The sequence below is a fragment of the Amaranthus tricolor genome, chromosome 12 (genome assembly GCF_026212465.1).
Source record: "Amaranthus tricolor cultivar Red isolate AtriRed21 chromosome 12, ASM2621246v1, whole genome shotgun sequence".
Classification (NCBI taxonomy): domain Eukaryota; kingdom Viridiplantae; phylum Streptophyta; class Magnoliopsida; order Caryophyllales; family Amaranthaceae; genus Amaranthus; species Amaranthus tricolor.
In genome coordinates, this window is record NC_080058.1 from 7,447,196 (window position 1) to 7,464,775 (window position 17,580).

General features: G+C 33.8%; 1 protein-coding gene across 3 annotated transcripts; it reads left to right on the top strand.

Moving 5' to 3' along the window:
- Positions 1-1,871: 1,871 nt before the first annotated feature.
- On the top strand, positions 1,872-4,792 carry LOC130796872 (gibberellin receptor GID1C-like). 3 transcript variants are annotated; one of them, XM_057659293.1, is made up of 2 exons: positions 1,872-2,497; positions 3,192-4,792. In XM_057659293.1, the coding sequence occupies exons 1-2, from the start codon at positions 2,459-2,461 to the stop codon at positions 4,224-4,226; spliced, it is 1,074 nt and encodes a 357-aa protein (XP_057515276.1). In that variant the 5' UTR covers positions 1,872-2,458; the 3' UTR covers positions 4,227-4,792. The 3 variants fall into 3 exon arrangements, with proteins under 3 accessions (XP_057515276.1, XP_057515277.1, XP_057515275.1); XM_057659294.1 differs by having other exon boundaries at positions 3,389-4,792; XM_057659292.1 differs by having other exon boundaries at positions 1,872-2,192.
- Positions 4,793-17,580: the final 12,788 nt, after the last annotated feature.

A 17,580-nucleotide genomic window follows, 5' to 3' on the forward strand; every position in this document is an offset into this window, starting at 1 on the left:
GTATCAACTGTAAAACCTTTTAGAATTCTTGAATTATCCCATATTGAAGACTGTTTGGCACCTTATCTTTTGAAATAACAAGTTTTTATTTGATCCGGGTTGAAGACGCGTCTAAAATGTTTAGACAACTTTGTCCGATAATGTTGAGGAGGTGGGGGTATATAGCTGAAGTTGACTCCTCTACTTATAGCCTATGCATCATACATTGGCAAATAATTTAAAACTTCTAAGTTTGCATTTTGGTTATTTTTACTCCCTGTGTCTCATTAAGATTGCAATATGAAAAAAATGGAATGGGGTGTATTACGTTTATATGAATTAGTTATAAGGGAAAATTAGGCTTTGCAAATTCTTTTATGGCTAACCAATTTATGAAGTGAAATGTTAGCCAACAAAAATAGAGCGTACTTTGACCATTTTGAATTCTTTTATAGATTTAGTGTATATTAAAATAGAGCGTACTATCTTAAATTTAGAAAGTATGAGTTAGGAATTATGTAAGAAAGCTATTGAAAAGTGAAGCACAACAAAAATATTATGCACGAAGTCTAATAGACATTCTATAAACTCGTACCTGACAGTTGAACACACTAAACGCCTATATGATATACCTTAAAACACTTACTTGACATATCTAATTATCTAATTAACATACTACAAACCCCTATTTTACATAGCATAAATCCCTATTTGACATAATCACTAGTGAACATACCATATACTTGACACACCCTAAACACTTATTTACATACCATTATAATTAAAAGAAATTTTAAAAAAAATATTATATGTGGGATTTCATTTGTATTATTTTGAGTTTGATTGTGAGATGTGGAATTATCAAATTCAAGCATCAAATCTTTCATTTGGATTGTGACTTCATCTAATATAAAAGTAGTTTGCGAGCACTATAGGAAGAAGTTTAAAGTTTTCTGTTATGTTTTGTTATTAAGCTTTCAAGTTTAAAGTTTAATTCAAATTACCTTAATTCACAAAAAACTCTAATTCAATCCAATTTTAATAAATCTTTGTATTTTCATTAGTCTTATCTTTTTCTGATCATCAAAAATTTTATAATACTTTTTTGTATAATTACACTTCGAGCTTATTTTCTGAAGTAGGGACGTAGGATATATATATAAAATCCAAAAACATAAATCCAAATTACATAATCAATTTTGTTTAATTTCTCTTACAAAGTTACTATTATTGACACTTAAAAGACAAAAAATAATACTCTCTAATTTTTTTCTATTTGATGTCGTACGCTTCAATTATAAGTATCTTAAATTGTGTATATTTAAATATTATAAAAAATTAATATTAATAAAATTTATAATGAATAAACAAAAAGTAGAAACTCACATATTGTTTTGAAGGAAAATAAAAGCTCACTTGACTACATTATAACTTATAAATTAAAAATAAAATACAAATTAAATAATATTAAAAAATATTAAATAAGACAAAAATATTAAAAACTTCCTATGTCCCTAAAAAAAACCACGATTAATTTCCTTGTTGCTCCGTCTCTTATACTACTTTGCTATAATATTCTTTTATGGATGTCTCATTTACATGCTTTAACTTTTATTTATTATTATTCACATAAATTAAATAACTATACTATTTTTTAATTTTGTGCAATATATTTTTATTGTAATTTTTTAGGGATAGAGGGAGTAGTACTATTTCTAACTTCATTAATTTCCAGCCCATCTTATATGAGACCTTTTTACGATGAGATAATCTCAAAACAAGAAACTCATAAACTAAAAATTTTTGTTATTAAGCTATTTAATCCTAATATATAAAGCATATCTCACAACAAGACCCTTTTCACACAAAAATTTTTGTAATTAATTCCCATAACAAAAAAGACAATAAACCTGTAAACTAAAGCAAGCCCCACATCGACATAACAACACCTCCTCCCTCAGTCCTCAAGCTCCAAACTAGGCACCGTCCCCTCCCTCTCATCCATCCCCTTCTTCAATCTCGTCCTTTATCACTTCACTCCACTTGCACGTTAGCACTAATCTATGCGTTGTCACTATCTTACGCCTCATATTTTAATCGTGCACACCCGCTCTCCTCTTCTTTCCTTCTCTGTCCTTGTCTCCTCTGTTTGTTTGCAGAGAGTATTTCTTTCTTCTTTTCCCCTTTTCAATATTGCAGCTTCTTCCACACTGGTTATTATTCTGCTCCCTTTTTTCTTTATTTATTGCTATTATACTTACTGTACTTTCTTTTCTTTCACTTACAAACAAATTTTAAGGTACTAGTTTTAGGTAATGCTGCTTCATTTTATTTTATTAATTATTGATTTTTCTTTTCCTTTTAAAGCCTTCTTTCTTAGATTTTTGTTCAATTTCTTGTATTTTATGAGTTGGGTATTTGGGGATTTTAGCTAATTTTGATCGTACTTTCTCCAAGATTCTCTTTTTTTTTTTCCTTCATGGCTCCAAATGATGGAGTTAATGTCAATGAGTCTAAGGTAAACTACTCAATTTCACCCCTTTTTTAGTTTATTTCTTGTTAATTTTGTGATTGGAATCTTGCTATGTTAGTTTATGGGTTGTTGAGTGTTGAAATGTTGAATGTTTCTTATATATGGTTTGATCCTTTGTTTTCGGAAATGTATTTTGGTTAAATTTGGTATTGTTGCTGCTATTTTGTTTCCCTTGTTTGGTTGAGTTTCTACCAGCTGTTATTTGGCCAAACATATTTTTGTTTTTGTCCGCTTTTGCATTTGATTTGTTTCTGTTTTTGTTTTTTGAGTTGCATTTTCAGCTTGTCTGTTTTTTGGATTTTGTCTGTCTCAATTTAAAATTAGGCTCTTTTGGGTAGTAATTTTGTAGGTTCAATTCTCAACCACCCCTATTTTCTAATCCAAAGGGTTCTCGCGTGAGAGTGCGTACATTAGCCCAAGCTTTTGACTGAATTGGTTCTTGACAGATTTCAATTGAATTGATGACTAACTAGGGTTTTAATTTATACTTTACTAAATATCTGGATGAATTAGGCTCTTAGTTTTCACTGTTAATTGGGAAATTCCTTTGTGCTGAGTTGTTGACTAGAGATTATTGTCATAAATTTTGTGTTTATGTGGACATTTTAGCCTTATTGTAATGAAATTTTTTCTTCAAATGTTAGGAAAGTTGATTTTTGTTTATCTTTTTCTGTGATAGAGAGTTGTACCACTGAATACATGGGTTCTGATCTCACAATTTAAGTTGGCATACAATATGCTTCGACATCCCGATGGTTCGTTTAACCGTCACCTGGCTGAATATCTTGATCGAAAAGTCGTTGCTGATCCAAACCCGGTTCAGGGCGTTTTCTCCTTTGATGTTGTTGTTGATCATTCTACTAATCTCGTTTGTAGGGTATATCGTACGACCGTAGCTGAAGAAGTAGTTGTTGTGGGAGGTCAGTCCACTACTATTATCAACCTAGAGAAGCCTGTCGAATCTGATGTTATTGTTCCAGTGATAATCTTCTTTCATGGAGGGAGCTTTGCTCATTCATCTGCGAGTAGTGGTATCTATGACGTACTTTGTCGTAGGCTAGTTGGTTTTTGTAATGCTGTTGTAGTGTCTGTAAACTATAGGCGTGCTCCTGAAAACAGGTATCCTTGTGCCTACGATGACGGATGGACTGTCGTTAAATGGGTGAATTCGAGGAATTGGCTTCAAAGTAAGGACTCAAAAGTACATATATACTTGGCCGGAGATAGTTCAGGCGGTAACATAGCTCACAATGTTGCCGTAACAGCCATTGATTCTGAAATCGAAGTTCTGGGTAATATTCTTCTCAATCCTATGTTTGGTGGGCAAGAAAGGACTAAATCAGAACAGGGGTTAGATGGGAAATATTTTGTAACTTTGCAGGACCGAGATTGGTATTGGAGAGCATTTCTTCCCGAAGGAGAAAACCGAGACCATCCAGCATGTAATCCATTTGGTCCGCGTGGTCGAAGCCTTGAGGGATTGAAGTTTCCTAAAAGTCTTGTAGTCGTAGCGGGGTTGGATCTTATACAAGATTGGCAATTGGCTTATGTCGAGGGGCTGAAAAAAGCAGGCCATGATGTAAAGCTCTTGTATTTGGAGCAAGCAACAATTGGATTCTACTTGTTGCCGAATAACAATCACTTCTTCACCGTCATGGATGAAATCCGCAAATTTGTTGGTATCGATCAATCGATAGATCAACCAGAAAGATAGGTAATAAGGCAACTTGTGGACAACTAGCTCTCGAGTCTCGCCTGTGTGCAACTCACCAAGTGATGATTTCTGGGCTTTCGTGCGCTTGCGGCGCAGCTTAAACTTAATTTTATTAGTGTTTGATAGTCATGAGTCATGAGATTACCTAATTCGGGTGGTTATCATTATGTATGAAAGTTGTAGTATGTAGGACTTGCTAGAGTTCTTGGCAATTCGGGGCAATTGCTGGTCATTTCCTTTCGCTTTTAGCCAATTCGGTGGGTAGTAGAGCACTAGGCAGGCTGCGACGCTTCTACGGATTGGAGCTTTTCGACTTACAGCTAATAGTAGTATAGGTACTTATCAGAGGACATGGCAACATGTTTATCTTAGATACTGTAAAACCTGTATGTGTATACATATATCTTGTATAGATGTATAATATATCTCATACTATATTACTCCAGAAGTATGATGATTTTGTGCTTTTTATCCTTTTCTGGTTCAACGCCATTAGAACTTTGGCTTAGTATGAATTATGGTTCAAACTTTTGCTTACTATGAATTATATTCAGTTTGACTTTCTATATACATGGATTAATGTTACTGTATATCCAAAATGTTTGTGACATTTTATGATGGCTGATTTTTGGAGACTGATGGATATGAACATATAGTCTTTCATTTTAGTGAATAGTGATACTGATACATATTAGCAACTAAATTATCCTCAAGAATCTGCACAATTTTTTCCTTTTCTTATTTCATTTAATTCAAATAAGAAAATTGTTTGATTAATGGAAAGGTAGGGGAGGTTCTGAGCATGTTTAGTATGTTTAAGATTTCTAACCAAATTGAAGTGCACAAGTGTACTATCCAACTTGTAAGTTTGTAATAAAGAACCTTGTATTGAATTAGAATAATCTGTGTCAACTTCCAAGTTGTTATTGGGTGTTGGGACTTTGTTGGGGTTCAAGATTTTCGTGTATATTAGACGCAAAATTCGGGCTGTGCTGGTGTGGGCCATGTGTATGGTGGGCTGTATAGTGTAAACAGTAATGGGCTGTGTTGTTCCGTGCCAGCCATCTTCAAACAATGGCCCATGACCATGCGGGCCAAAACACTTTTGATGTGGCTCACTGTGGCTGTGCCATGAGGGGTTATGAGAATGTGAAAGATTGAAAAAAATAAGATAAATAAACAACTTAATTCCGAATATAAGATTCGGAAAAACTTATGTCCCAAAATAAGCTTCCGTACATCCAAGCCTAGCCTCGGGTAAATCGCTGTTAGTAACAGCGAATGAGGAGAAAAAAAAAAATTAAAAGGCCCTAAGTCGCTGTTAGTAACAGCGACTTAAGGGGTTGACCAGTCAACCCCTTAAGTCGCTGTTACTAACAGCGACTTAAAAAAAAAAAAAAAATTTTTTTTTTTTATAATTTTAATAGTATTGAACTTGAAGTAGCTGTATTTTTTTGTTTTTGGAGCAGCTTGTTTTTTAACCTTCAAACAATTATTTAGTAGCAGATGAACTAACTATATAAACTTGTTATTGTTTGATTAATCTTCCAATGTGGGATTGTTTTCTTGAGAGGTTTGTCTTCAGTTTCTTTCTAATAAAATCACTCATATCTGAAGCAAAGCCAATGATTGCCTTTTGTTTTTCCCGACACAAAAGTTGCAAAAACTTCAAAAGTTCAGAGGACAAAAGCCAACACACTTGGATCGAAGAACTTGGTCCATGAGGAAAAGGCCAAAACTTAAACTTCAAAGCTTAATGAAGCTCATATCTTCTCCAGCAAGACACAAAAAACACAGTTCACAAAGTTACCCATTGAGATCCCCACACTTAGAGTTTACCAACAAAATTATCAAAACCTTAATTCCAATCAGGGGGCAGCTACATGCACCAAAACAAACACCTTGAGTTTACCTAAAGTACTAATTTTTCTCCAAAAAGAATACCAGCACAAAAGTTCTACCTCATTTCAATTCCACAACCCTACAAACAAATGTTGATATTTTGTATTGAGGCACACTAATATGTTTTCCATCTGACCAATGATTATGTCTGCAAGTTCATCCAACCTCCACTTAAGGATATCACTTCTAAACTTAAGTTTCGGAAAAGAAAAGCACCAGCTGCATCGTGAGATGTGAATAAAGATGGAAGCATGCAAAAAGAAACAACAAAGCAATAAGTTTTGCATCATCATCCTTATGTCTAATTCATGGGCAAATGGAAAATAGGTATTTACGTTATCTTTGAGCAAGTTACAAATGATTGAGAGAGCTAAACAGTATATTAATAGCAATTTTCAAGTCAAAAACAGTATCTCGTCATCTTTTCTCCATACATCCTCCCTTTGATTTGCATTGGGGAGAAAATCCAACAGTGTTACACCTGGATTGAATTCTCTATTTATTCCTAACTAGATCAAGATCAACATATTTGCACTGTTTGTGCACTGCAAAGCAATTTTGTGCAGAAATTACTTACTCTTAAATCTCAATCACTATAGGTCATTCCAGCACTCTGTAGACAACTGTTGGATCAACACATCCCAACTTGCTAAATTAACCGTAATGACATAATAACTTAGTCCCACATCGGTGCTCTATTCGTGAGCTAATTTTTGGTTTCATTTATTTTAATGTGTTCCAGAAAACAATCCCACATCGGAAGATTAATCAAACAATAACAAGTTTATATAGTTAGTTCATCTGCTACTAAATAATTGTTTGAAGGTTAAAAAACAAAAAAATATAGCTACTTTAAGTTCAGTACTATTAAAATTTAAAAAAAAAAAAAATTTTTTTTTTTTTAAGTCGCTGTTAGTAACAGCGACTTAAGGGGTTGACTGGTCAACTAGTCAACCCCTTAAGTCGCTGTTACTAACAGCGACTTACCCGAGGCTAGGCTTGGATGTACGGAAGCTTATTTTGGGACATAAGTTTTCCCGAATCTTATATTTGGAATTAAATTGTTTATTTATCTTATTTTTTTCAATCTTTCTGAGAATGTCCAAGAATGTTGGTTTACTTGAATGATGTGTTAAGTAATTATCAAAATCTTTTGAGGTTCTGGTGGGTACGTGGGGGGAGGGGGGTTTGGGATTTTGTAGAAACAGGTCTTACGTAAAATTGCACCATGATAAGGTTATTGAGCCCCAGCTTGAGCAGAAAAAAGAACTTGCGCATGTTTTTTCTCTTTAATTCTTGTCATCATTTTTTTTACTAATCCATCGTTCTATTGGCCATATTATGCACTTGACTCCTATAATTGCTTGTCTAGTCTCAGTCCATGGAATTCTTGTATATCCTTAGTACAAGCCATTGTCCTAGTGGCTACCGAATTCTTATACTTGAACCCATAAAATTATTTTAGATAAAGAAAAACAAGTGGGATATCAGGAATGAGAGAAATGAAATTGAACTTCAATTTTAGGGTTTCATTAAGTATAAAAATAAAATGGGGCAGAATAGAATAATGGATTAACAGTAGAAAAAATAGGGAAATTCTACGTGATAAACATGAGGTATTGGGTATTCTACGTGTTAACCAAAGTTTTTTAAAATTCCACGTGGTAATCAAAGTTTTTTAAAAATCCACGTGGTAACCCTGAAGTTTATCTAATTCATCCTCTGTGACATTTTTACCAAAAAAATGTTTGAAAATGTTAAGGATAATAATTGTTGTGGGCCTATTTAACTATTTGACCGAATCTCATTACATTAAAAGCTCATATTCCCCAAAGCATAAACCCTGAAATGCGATTTGGGGGAAAGATGAAAAGTTAGGGTTAAAATTATAGGGGAATATAAGCTTCTAATGTAATAGGATTTGGTAAAAAGGTTAAATAAGCGTACAATAATCGTTATCCTTATTAAATTAATGTTTCTAAACGTTTTTTTTGAGTAAAATGGTCACGGAGGACGAATTGGGTAAACTTCAGGGTTACCACATGAATTTTTTAAAAATTATGGTTACCACGTGGAAAACCTAATACCTCCGGGTTACCACGTGGAATTTCCCAAAAAAATATGACTATTTAATAAATGTTCGGGTCTACGGGGTGGGTCTAGGAGTCAGGTTTGGTTAAGATCTAGACCCGGACCCGTTATTTATTTTTTAGATTAAGATTCGACCCGAATCCGATAGGTCTCAAAAAATAAGACCTAAACCCTAAAAAAAAAAAAGACAAATCGAGGCGGGTTTAATAGGGTTCTGGACCCACAACCATCCCTAAGTGTCATCTGTCATGTTTAATAATATCGGTGACACATAACTATGTAAGGATTACTTCAGGACCCAGCTGCAGGTAATTAATGTGCAACATCCTAATAACTAATCCTTATTTTATTTCATTTATCTGAATTTGTACTCTGTGTTCCTTTTAATTTGCTTCATTTCTATTTTAGTCCAACATATTGATTTTGCTTCATTTTTGGAGACATATTCAACCACTTTTCTTTTTTTTTTCTTTTTTATTTTTAAATAACTTCAGCACTTTAACTCCATGAAAGATTGAATAAAAAAAACTTTTTTAAAAGAAAAACCCCAGCTTTAGGAAATTTTTATTTTCGAATAAGCGTTTTGTATCTGGGCCTAAGATTAGGTTTGTTTGCTGTTACTTATAGCGAATAAAAAAATGGTCAAAAAAGTCAAAAGTTTTTGTTCGTTGTTACTAACAAAGACTTTTGACTTTTTTTGACCAGTTATTTATTTACTGTTTGTAACAGCGAACAAATATCCGACATTAGTTTTGTCATAAAGACACTTATTTTGAAAATTTAAATTTTCCAAAGCTTATTTTGTGATTAATTTTCTAAAGTAAGCTTATTTTCTTCAATTTTTCTTTAACTCCATTATGCCCAAAATATTAGATCAAGTCAACAATTTCCTTCCTCGTTTATTTAAGATTGAAACCCAATAATTTGATATGTAGGTGGTATACATGTGTTTTATTTATATTTATTTATTTTAAATTAATTTGTTTGTAAAATTAATCTTTATTTTTAACTTCAATTTTTAATTAGTTATTTGTTATAAATCATAGATTATTATTATTATTATTATTATTATTATTATTATTATTATTATTATTATTATTATTATTTTATTATTATTTTATTATTATTATTATTATTATTATTATTAATTGAAAAGGGTGTAGGTGCTTAGCTTGTTTCACGGCTCACCCACCAACTTCTTGTAAAGTCTCTTTCAATGAAATGAAATAATAATAATAATAATAATAATAGTAATAATAATAAAAGTCTCTTTAATAGACTAGCTTTTTGTATTCAAAAGGGGGTAGGTGCTCAACTTGTTGCTTGGCTTCCTACCAACTTCTTGTAAAGTTCCTCTATATGAAATGAATTACCCTTTTATAATAATAAAATAATAATAATATTCAGCCCTTTGGTTACATAGCTAATGCCCCAGTGTGCTTGGGGGTTACATAGCTAGTGCCCCTCTCACCCCTTCGGTTAAGCCAGGGGGCGGTATTCGGCCCATCGCCGTTGGTACGGTATGACGTAGGCTTGTGTCTAAGGTTGTCGCTTCAGTCGTTGGGAAGACCTTGGATACCTATTTCAAAGATTTCTAGTTTGGGGTTGGCACACAAGGAGGCGGTGAGGCTATTCTTCATTCTGTTAACAGGCTTGTTGAATGTAAGGGAGATGTAGGTTGGACCTCTTTACTTTTGATAGATTTTAAAAATGCTTTTAATCTTGTTGATAGGAGTGCCATGTTGTCCGAAACCCGGATTCAGTGCCCCTCTCTTGCCCCGTGGGTAGAGTTCTGCTACTCCCAACCTGCTAGGTTATATTACGGTGACTCTATCCTCTAGTCTTGCCAAGGCGACCAACAGGGCGACCCCCTAGGCACTCTGCTTTTTTCCCTTATTCTGCATCCCTTGGTTTTCAAGATTCCTCGGTCATGTAAGCTACACCTCCAGCGTGGTACCTTGACGATGGTATTATTGCTGGTGACACCCTTATGGTTGCTAAGGCCCTACACATTATTAAGGAGGATGGACCATCTCGTGGCTTGTTTCTCAATGTGGATAAGATTGAACTTTTCTGGTCTAAGGAGGATCCCAAAAGTAGAGAGCCTGAAGTCTTTCCGCCTAATAGATCAGAGCTTTTGTCGTGATTTTTCCTTAAAAAGGGTTTCTAAAACCATTGAGCTTATGGCGGCGGTTAGCGAACTCTATGATCCACAATGTGAGCTTCTCCTTCTTCGCAATTGTGCTGGGGTTGGGAGGCTTTTTTACGCGCTCAGGGCGTGTCCCCCAGATTCATTTTCGGAAGCACAACTTCAGTTCAATCTTGCTCTGCACTCTTCCCTGGAGAAGATAGTTACAGCCTCTAGACCACGTTTTGGAGATTGGCAGTGGAGGCTAGCCAACCTTCCCATCAAGATGGGTGGTCGTGGCACTTACTGGCCAGGTGAAATTATTAATTATGCTTTCCTTGCTTCTCGTCTTCAAACCGGTTCACTTCAATCTAAGATCTTTGCTAACAGTGATCTCTCCTCTCCTGGTCCGGCTTTTGAACGGGCTCTTGCTCTCTTTCGCTCTCTTTGTGGCTCCAACGCCTTTTCTCTCAACGATGAACCCACTTCCCCCCATATGATGAAAAAGATGGCAGGGACTTATTTTAGTGTTGTTGAGAAGAGTCTTACGTCTAGTTACTTGCTCACCCCAAGACAAGTTGCCATTCTTAGCTCCACTCGTGAACCACATGCTCAAGATTTTCTGCTGACAATCCCTATTGAAGGTCTGAGACTAAAGATGAACCATCGCTAGTTCCGATCTGTTTTATGCTATCGGCTCACCATCCCCTTGTTCTCTGAAGGTAGTTTATGCCCGAGCTGCAACATCCCCAAAATGGACAAATGGGGCGATCACGCTGTTCATTGTTCCTGTGAAATTGACGTGAAGTTTCGTCACAATTTAGTTCGGCACATGCTAGTGGATATCTGTTGTAAAGCTGGGATTTTGGTTCGTAAAGAGGCACCGGTGGGGTTTTCCTTGGAGACAGGGAAAGATCTTAGACCAACAGACCTCCTTTTGTTTAACTGGCTTCATGGTAAAGATGCGTGCGTGGATGTAACTGGAGGCTCGCCCTTCGCTGGCACAAGAGTCCCTTCATGGGTCCCCGGTGCCTCTTTAGCCAATGCGGCAGAAAGAAAGAGGAAGAAATCCTCTGCTAAGTGTGAGGAGAATGACTACAAATTCATCCCTTTTGCTTTCTCCACTTTCGGGGAGTTAGGTGAGAACGCGCTGGTTATGTTATCACGGATTGCATACTTTTCTTCGAGTAACTCTAGCATCACCAAGTCCAAGACATACATTTATCATAGAATAGCTTTTTGTATCCAAAAAGGTGTAGGCGCTCAGTTTGCTGCTCGGCTCTCTACCAACATCTTGTAAAAGCTCATTTCTATGATATTAAATGCAGTTTTATAATAATAATAATAATAATAATAATAATAATAATAACAATAATAATAACAACAACAATAATAATAATAATAATAATAATAATAATAATAATAATAATAATAATAATAATAATAGAAATTTCATGTAGTGACCCTGATGTTTAAGCTTTTTCAATCCACGTGGTAGACATTAAAACCACATGGTGATCTTGAGATTCCAACTTTTTTTTGTGGTAGACAAAATGTTAAATTTTTGGTTAAATTAAGTCTTCATTTCGACTAAATTACAAAATATGTGGCCAATTAGTATAATAGCGACGTCAATTTTGGTAAAAACAAGTCATCATGTTCAGGAAAAATAGTATTCCCTCCGTTCTCTAATGTTCTTCCCATTTGGAATATTCCACCTTAAGGAGAGAGAAATTTATTTAATGTTTTTGACACATATTTAGAAGATAAAATATAACCATGTGAGATCTTGTTAGATTTGTCTTTATATATACTTTTTTATTATGTATTTTTTAGAATTTTTATAATATGTATTTAGAGATATTAAGGTTTAAAATTTGCATTGAAAACTGTACAAAAAGTAAATGGGAAGAACAAAAAGAAATGGAGTGAGTATAACGTTAACAAAAATACGTACTTTTGTCTACCATGTGGAAAAATTGAAAACTTAAGGACACTAGGTGGATTCAAAAAAAAAGTTTGTGGACCACATGGAAAAGTCGATAATTCAGATTTGCCACGTGGAATTTCCATAATAATAATAATAATAATAATAATAATAATAATAATAATATTAATTTAATAATAATAATAATAATAATAATAATAATAATAATAATAATAATCCTTCATAAAAAGTGGGCCTCGTTTCCACACTAATGTAATTAAGTAGGAAAGGTTTCCAAGTTTAGGTTGTATTGCCTTTATGGTAAATAAAAAATCTTTATTTACCAATAATAATAATAATAATAATAATAATAAGCTGAGAGGGAGTCTCTTGACTTGTCCTTTACCGCTCAAGAAATCAAAGACGCTCTATAGAGTATCCTAGATGACAAAGCTCCAGGGTTAGATTGTTATAACAGTAAGTTTTATAAGGCTGCATATATATATATATAGGATGAAGGAATTAGTAAATGGATTAATGTGAATAGACTTAATTCGTAAGAGTTGGATTGAGAAGCATTTGAGTAATTAATTATCCAAGAGATTACTTTAAGATTGAAAATTGTTAACAAGAAATGGAATTCCTTTATTTCAAGCCCTTATTTTGGAAGATTACACTTCAACGACTACAGAATTGTTCAACTATATTTTATTTCACTAAAAATATAAATCAGTTAATCTCCAAGATGACGAGATGGAAGAAATCGATGTCCTTCAAAACTCGAATGAAAAATCCAATACTAAAGAGGATCTGATTATATATAATAAAAATTAGAAATTATTAACAAATCATAACTTATAAAATATTATAGTATTGCTAAGTTTTATTTTATATCCTAGTTTAGTCTTTCAAATATCTTAATTAGCATTTTCCTTAAAATACGATTGAAATTTTCCATTTAAATTTAATAAAGATTAAGTTTATGAGTGGACTATTAGTAGAAAAAAATATTGAGTCATGTCCAAAAAGAAATTTAACGGATTCATTAACAATTTATCGTATTTTTCCAATTTCTTTTACGCACTCATATTCACATATTTTACTTTACATCATTTATTTATACTTAAAAATTATATATTAAAAAACAATATTTGAAAATTTTTACAAAAAAGATGCCACGAATTACATTCCCTATCCGACAAATAAAAATGTACACAAAAACTAATATTAAAAATCTTTGCATTAAAACCAATTAAGTAAAATTTTATTTAACTATATATTAATTTATGATAAAAAATAAAAACAAATTAAGGACTAGGCGGAAGATTAGTACGTACTGTTCCAATTGTAATGAATTTAACTTAAAAAAAATGCTCATAATTGAGTAATGAGAGCATAGTTATCAGAATCTCAATTCTGATCTACGATTCTATGATCTTACGATTTAAAAATGGGCGACCGATCCAAATCGTAGGTAAGATCTTGATGCGGTAGAATCGTGCGATTCTACTTAGCTCAAAAATTTAGGTGATAGGATCATAACGCGGTTCTACGATCTTACGATTTTACGATCCGATCTTACATATAATACAGATTTCAATTGTAAAATATTTTCATATAATACAGATTTCACTTACATATAAATGTATAATTAAAATAATTATAATAATACCTGTATAAAATTCAAAATTTTCTTAATTTGCAGTGTAAAAATGATTATCAAAACTATGTTTTGTTTAAAACTTAATAGATGAAGTCAAAAAAGTATTTACTTACACCTTAAAACTTAAAAAGAGAACAAATATAAATCATAATCAATAATTCAAAGCACATTGATGCATATTTGTAGGATCACACGATCCTACGATCTGATTTTACCGATTTCGATCCTACCCTTTCAACGATCCTATGTAAAATACCGATCCTAATAACCTTGAATGAGAGTGATGACCCCAACAAAATTGTAAAAAGTAACTTTAGTTTTTGCACACATTTTAAAGCAACTTTTGAGCATCGATATCTCTCTCTTAGTAGGCATTATAAAAAATTGTAAAAAATTTATATATTAAGATTTTTTTTATATTAAGATTTTTTTGCATCAAGACGAATCTAACAAGATCCCACATGACTATATTTTGTCTTTAATATCTACTTTGAAAATCAAATTTAAATTTCTCTCTTCTAAAATAAGAAAATTTAAAGTAGACGAACAAAAAGTGAAACTTTAAAACTAATTTGTGAATTGATTCTTTAAATACCACATAAGCAAAAACAACTTCAAATAACTAGCTTTATCTTACTATTTAAATCGTTCAATTTAATTTGTCTGATATAGCCCTTTAATTCCCTCTAATTCATGGGCGATATTAGATATTAGATATGTCATTTGAGCATATTGAAACTTGAATTTTTAAGCTTATATACATCTAATCTAATACTCCCTTCTAGTCTTTTTTGGAGTTTCATTTGACTTTTTACGTATTTTAAAATGGGTCAAAATGGAACCCTAAGGGTAAGAGAGAGATATTAATGGTTTTTAATGAAATGATTACGAGGTTAATAATTCCCTCTAAGCAATTTGAATCCCATTAAAAATGCTGAATTTTTTTCGCCTACAAAAGTCTGAATTTTTTTCATTTCACAACTAAAATTACATAAGTCGACTACTTAAAGCCGAAAATACATAAATTAGTCCTACAAATACAATAATTTTTCGAAATTATATAAATTAGTCCGACTAATAAAGAAAATTACATAGATCGCCTACTTAATCTCGGATAGCCTTCTCAATTCTTCAGCAACTTCGGTGTATTTGTAGTCTTTGCTGATCATGTGATTGCAGATTTTTTTTCGATCATTGACTTCTTTTTTCGAGCATAATAAAAAATTACACTAAAGCTTTTTGTGAATAGAATTTAGTAACATTTCTCATAAATGTCACTATATACTATAATGACAATAACATATGCTACTAAAGACCAAATAAAATGTTGCTAAATCACTTTATAGTGGAACTTAAAATAAATCATATTATTATTACGCTAAAAACATAAGTCAGTGGCATTTTTTTGATGTCACTGAATCTAATATCGCAAAAGGTTAAATTTGTTGTAGTGTTACCACTAACCAGTACGGAGTTTAATACTATCATGCAAGAAAAAATTCTTTTGTTTAAGAAAATTATGTAAATACTACATATTTTAATAAAATAATTACCTATGATAATTGTTTCGGTAATGAAACGAGGAAGTGCAAAAGACACTTAAAATACCTGGAGATTGATGGAAGAGTGATCAAGTGAAACGGTTTATAAGAGAAAGCGACTTGAATTCCTGCAATACAACACGTTAGCCTTGTCCGGGGGGTGATCTCCCGGAAAACCCCTCCGACGCTCAAGTTAGAACGTAGATCGGAAATTAATGAATGACAGATTGTAGAATGAAGGCAAGAAGGAAGGTCGGGATTGGGATTGCTAGTGCTAGTGCTAGAGTTTAGGAAGGCTAAGGAAGTAATGTAAGCAAGGATACTAGGAAAGCTATTTCAGATGATCCTCCCTCCTTGATGGTAGCCTCTATTTATAATGGTGAAGAAGGGGAGTTATTTCTGAGAAGAAGTGGACTAACATGGGAGTAGTGGGAGTAATGGGAGGTGGACTGGTCAGGGGAAGAATGGACAGTTATTCATCTGAAGCAAGGAGAGCCAAGCATGTATGAAGAGTGGAAGGTGGTGGGTGGTTATTCTCCTTAAAAGGAGGATAGCCACAGGAGAGGGATGGCAAAGGATTTAAGTATTCTGGAGGTAAAAACCCATGGGCCTGCCAAAGAAGAAAAGAGGTCCAGCCAAAAAGCCTATTGACTAAAAGTCAAAGTCAAATCCCGAAAGGTCAAAGGGTGTTTTAGGGATATGATGCTAATTATTTAATTAAAAACAATACCATGACATTTAGCCCCACGCATGAAGGACAATATGAGGGGAGAGTCCCGACGCCCTGAAATATCTTCCTTTATGCGGATAAATATGCACCCATCGTAATTGATTTAGTGAAGGGACACGATCATAGAGAACATGCGAAAGCCCCATGAGGATGAACACATGCCCAATCTGGCGAATTTTCTGATGAATCATGAAAGTTGAGCTTGAAAGCTTTGAATCGACTGTTCATATGCCAAATTCCGAATTGTAACGAAAAAGATATGACCTTTTAAGCTTGTCAGGCAAGAACACATTGAATACGGGTCAAACGGACATATGAAGCCGCGGCTTGAAGTATGCCGCGAAGTAGCCCCAGACGTGTTAATACATCAGCGAAATAGTGAATGTGGGATCTAGATTCCGCGACATCATATTTCGGCCCTTGCTTTCACTGATATTGCAGAAATCAGGTTTTCAACAAAACACCCAAGGAGGGTCCGACTTATCGACTGTGCGGATTAAATCAACTGTCTGTTTCGAACTGATACCGCGTAACGTCAAGGGTATTTACGAATCAGATTCCTGGTAATGACGCGGCATTGCATTCTTCTCAACATTTTTACCCCTATGGTTGAACTATGCCGCGAACTAATAGTTTGCGTCTTCATTCGTAAGTTCAGCACGGGAATCCTCCTTCAATACTTAGAATATTTTGAGAAAGAGAAGGACCACCTGGGGGTCCGACTTATCGACCACACGGATATCTTTAAAAATATTCAGTACTTGGTCCAAGCAGCCCTCTTTATTCCAGCATGATACGGAATGAGCCCCAGAACTCGCATCTTCGATCCCACGGACACACATGAGAGGTTCTATACTTAGAATTTTTTTTTTTTTTTTTTTTTTTTTTTTTTTTTTTTTTTTTTTTTTTACTTGGATTAGGGTCATTTGGGGGTCCGACTTATCGACCATACGGAAATCTTCTTAAGAAATTTTCATGTTTCCTTCCATCACATTTCATTTGTCGTGTCCATAAGTCGGACAGCTGAACGTCTGACCTTAATTCTTCAAATGATTTCCCTTTCAGGAGATTCAATTTAGGGTCAGACTTATCGATCCTCCGGACATTGTCTGAAGGACTTAGAATAATTATACATATTCTACCCTTCCCTGGGAGTCCGACTTATCGACTCACCGGCTGGATGGTTTGATACTTAAACAAATTGATGATGTTGCTCTTTAATTGAGGGTCCGACTTTTCGACCTCCCAGCTAAATTCAAGGATTTAACACTTAGAAAAAATTTGCAAAATCACCCCTTCAACTAGGGTCCGACTAATAGACCTCACGGACATTATTAAACACTTAAGAAGAAATCTGTTGGCTTCCCCTCAT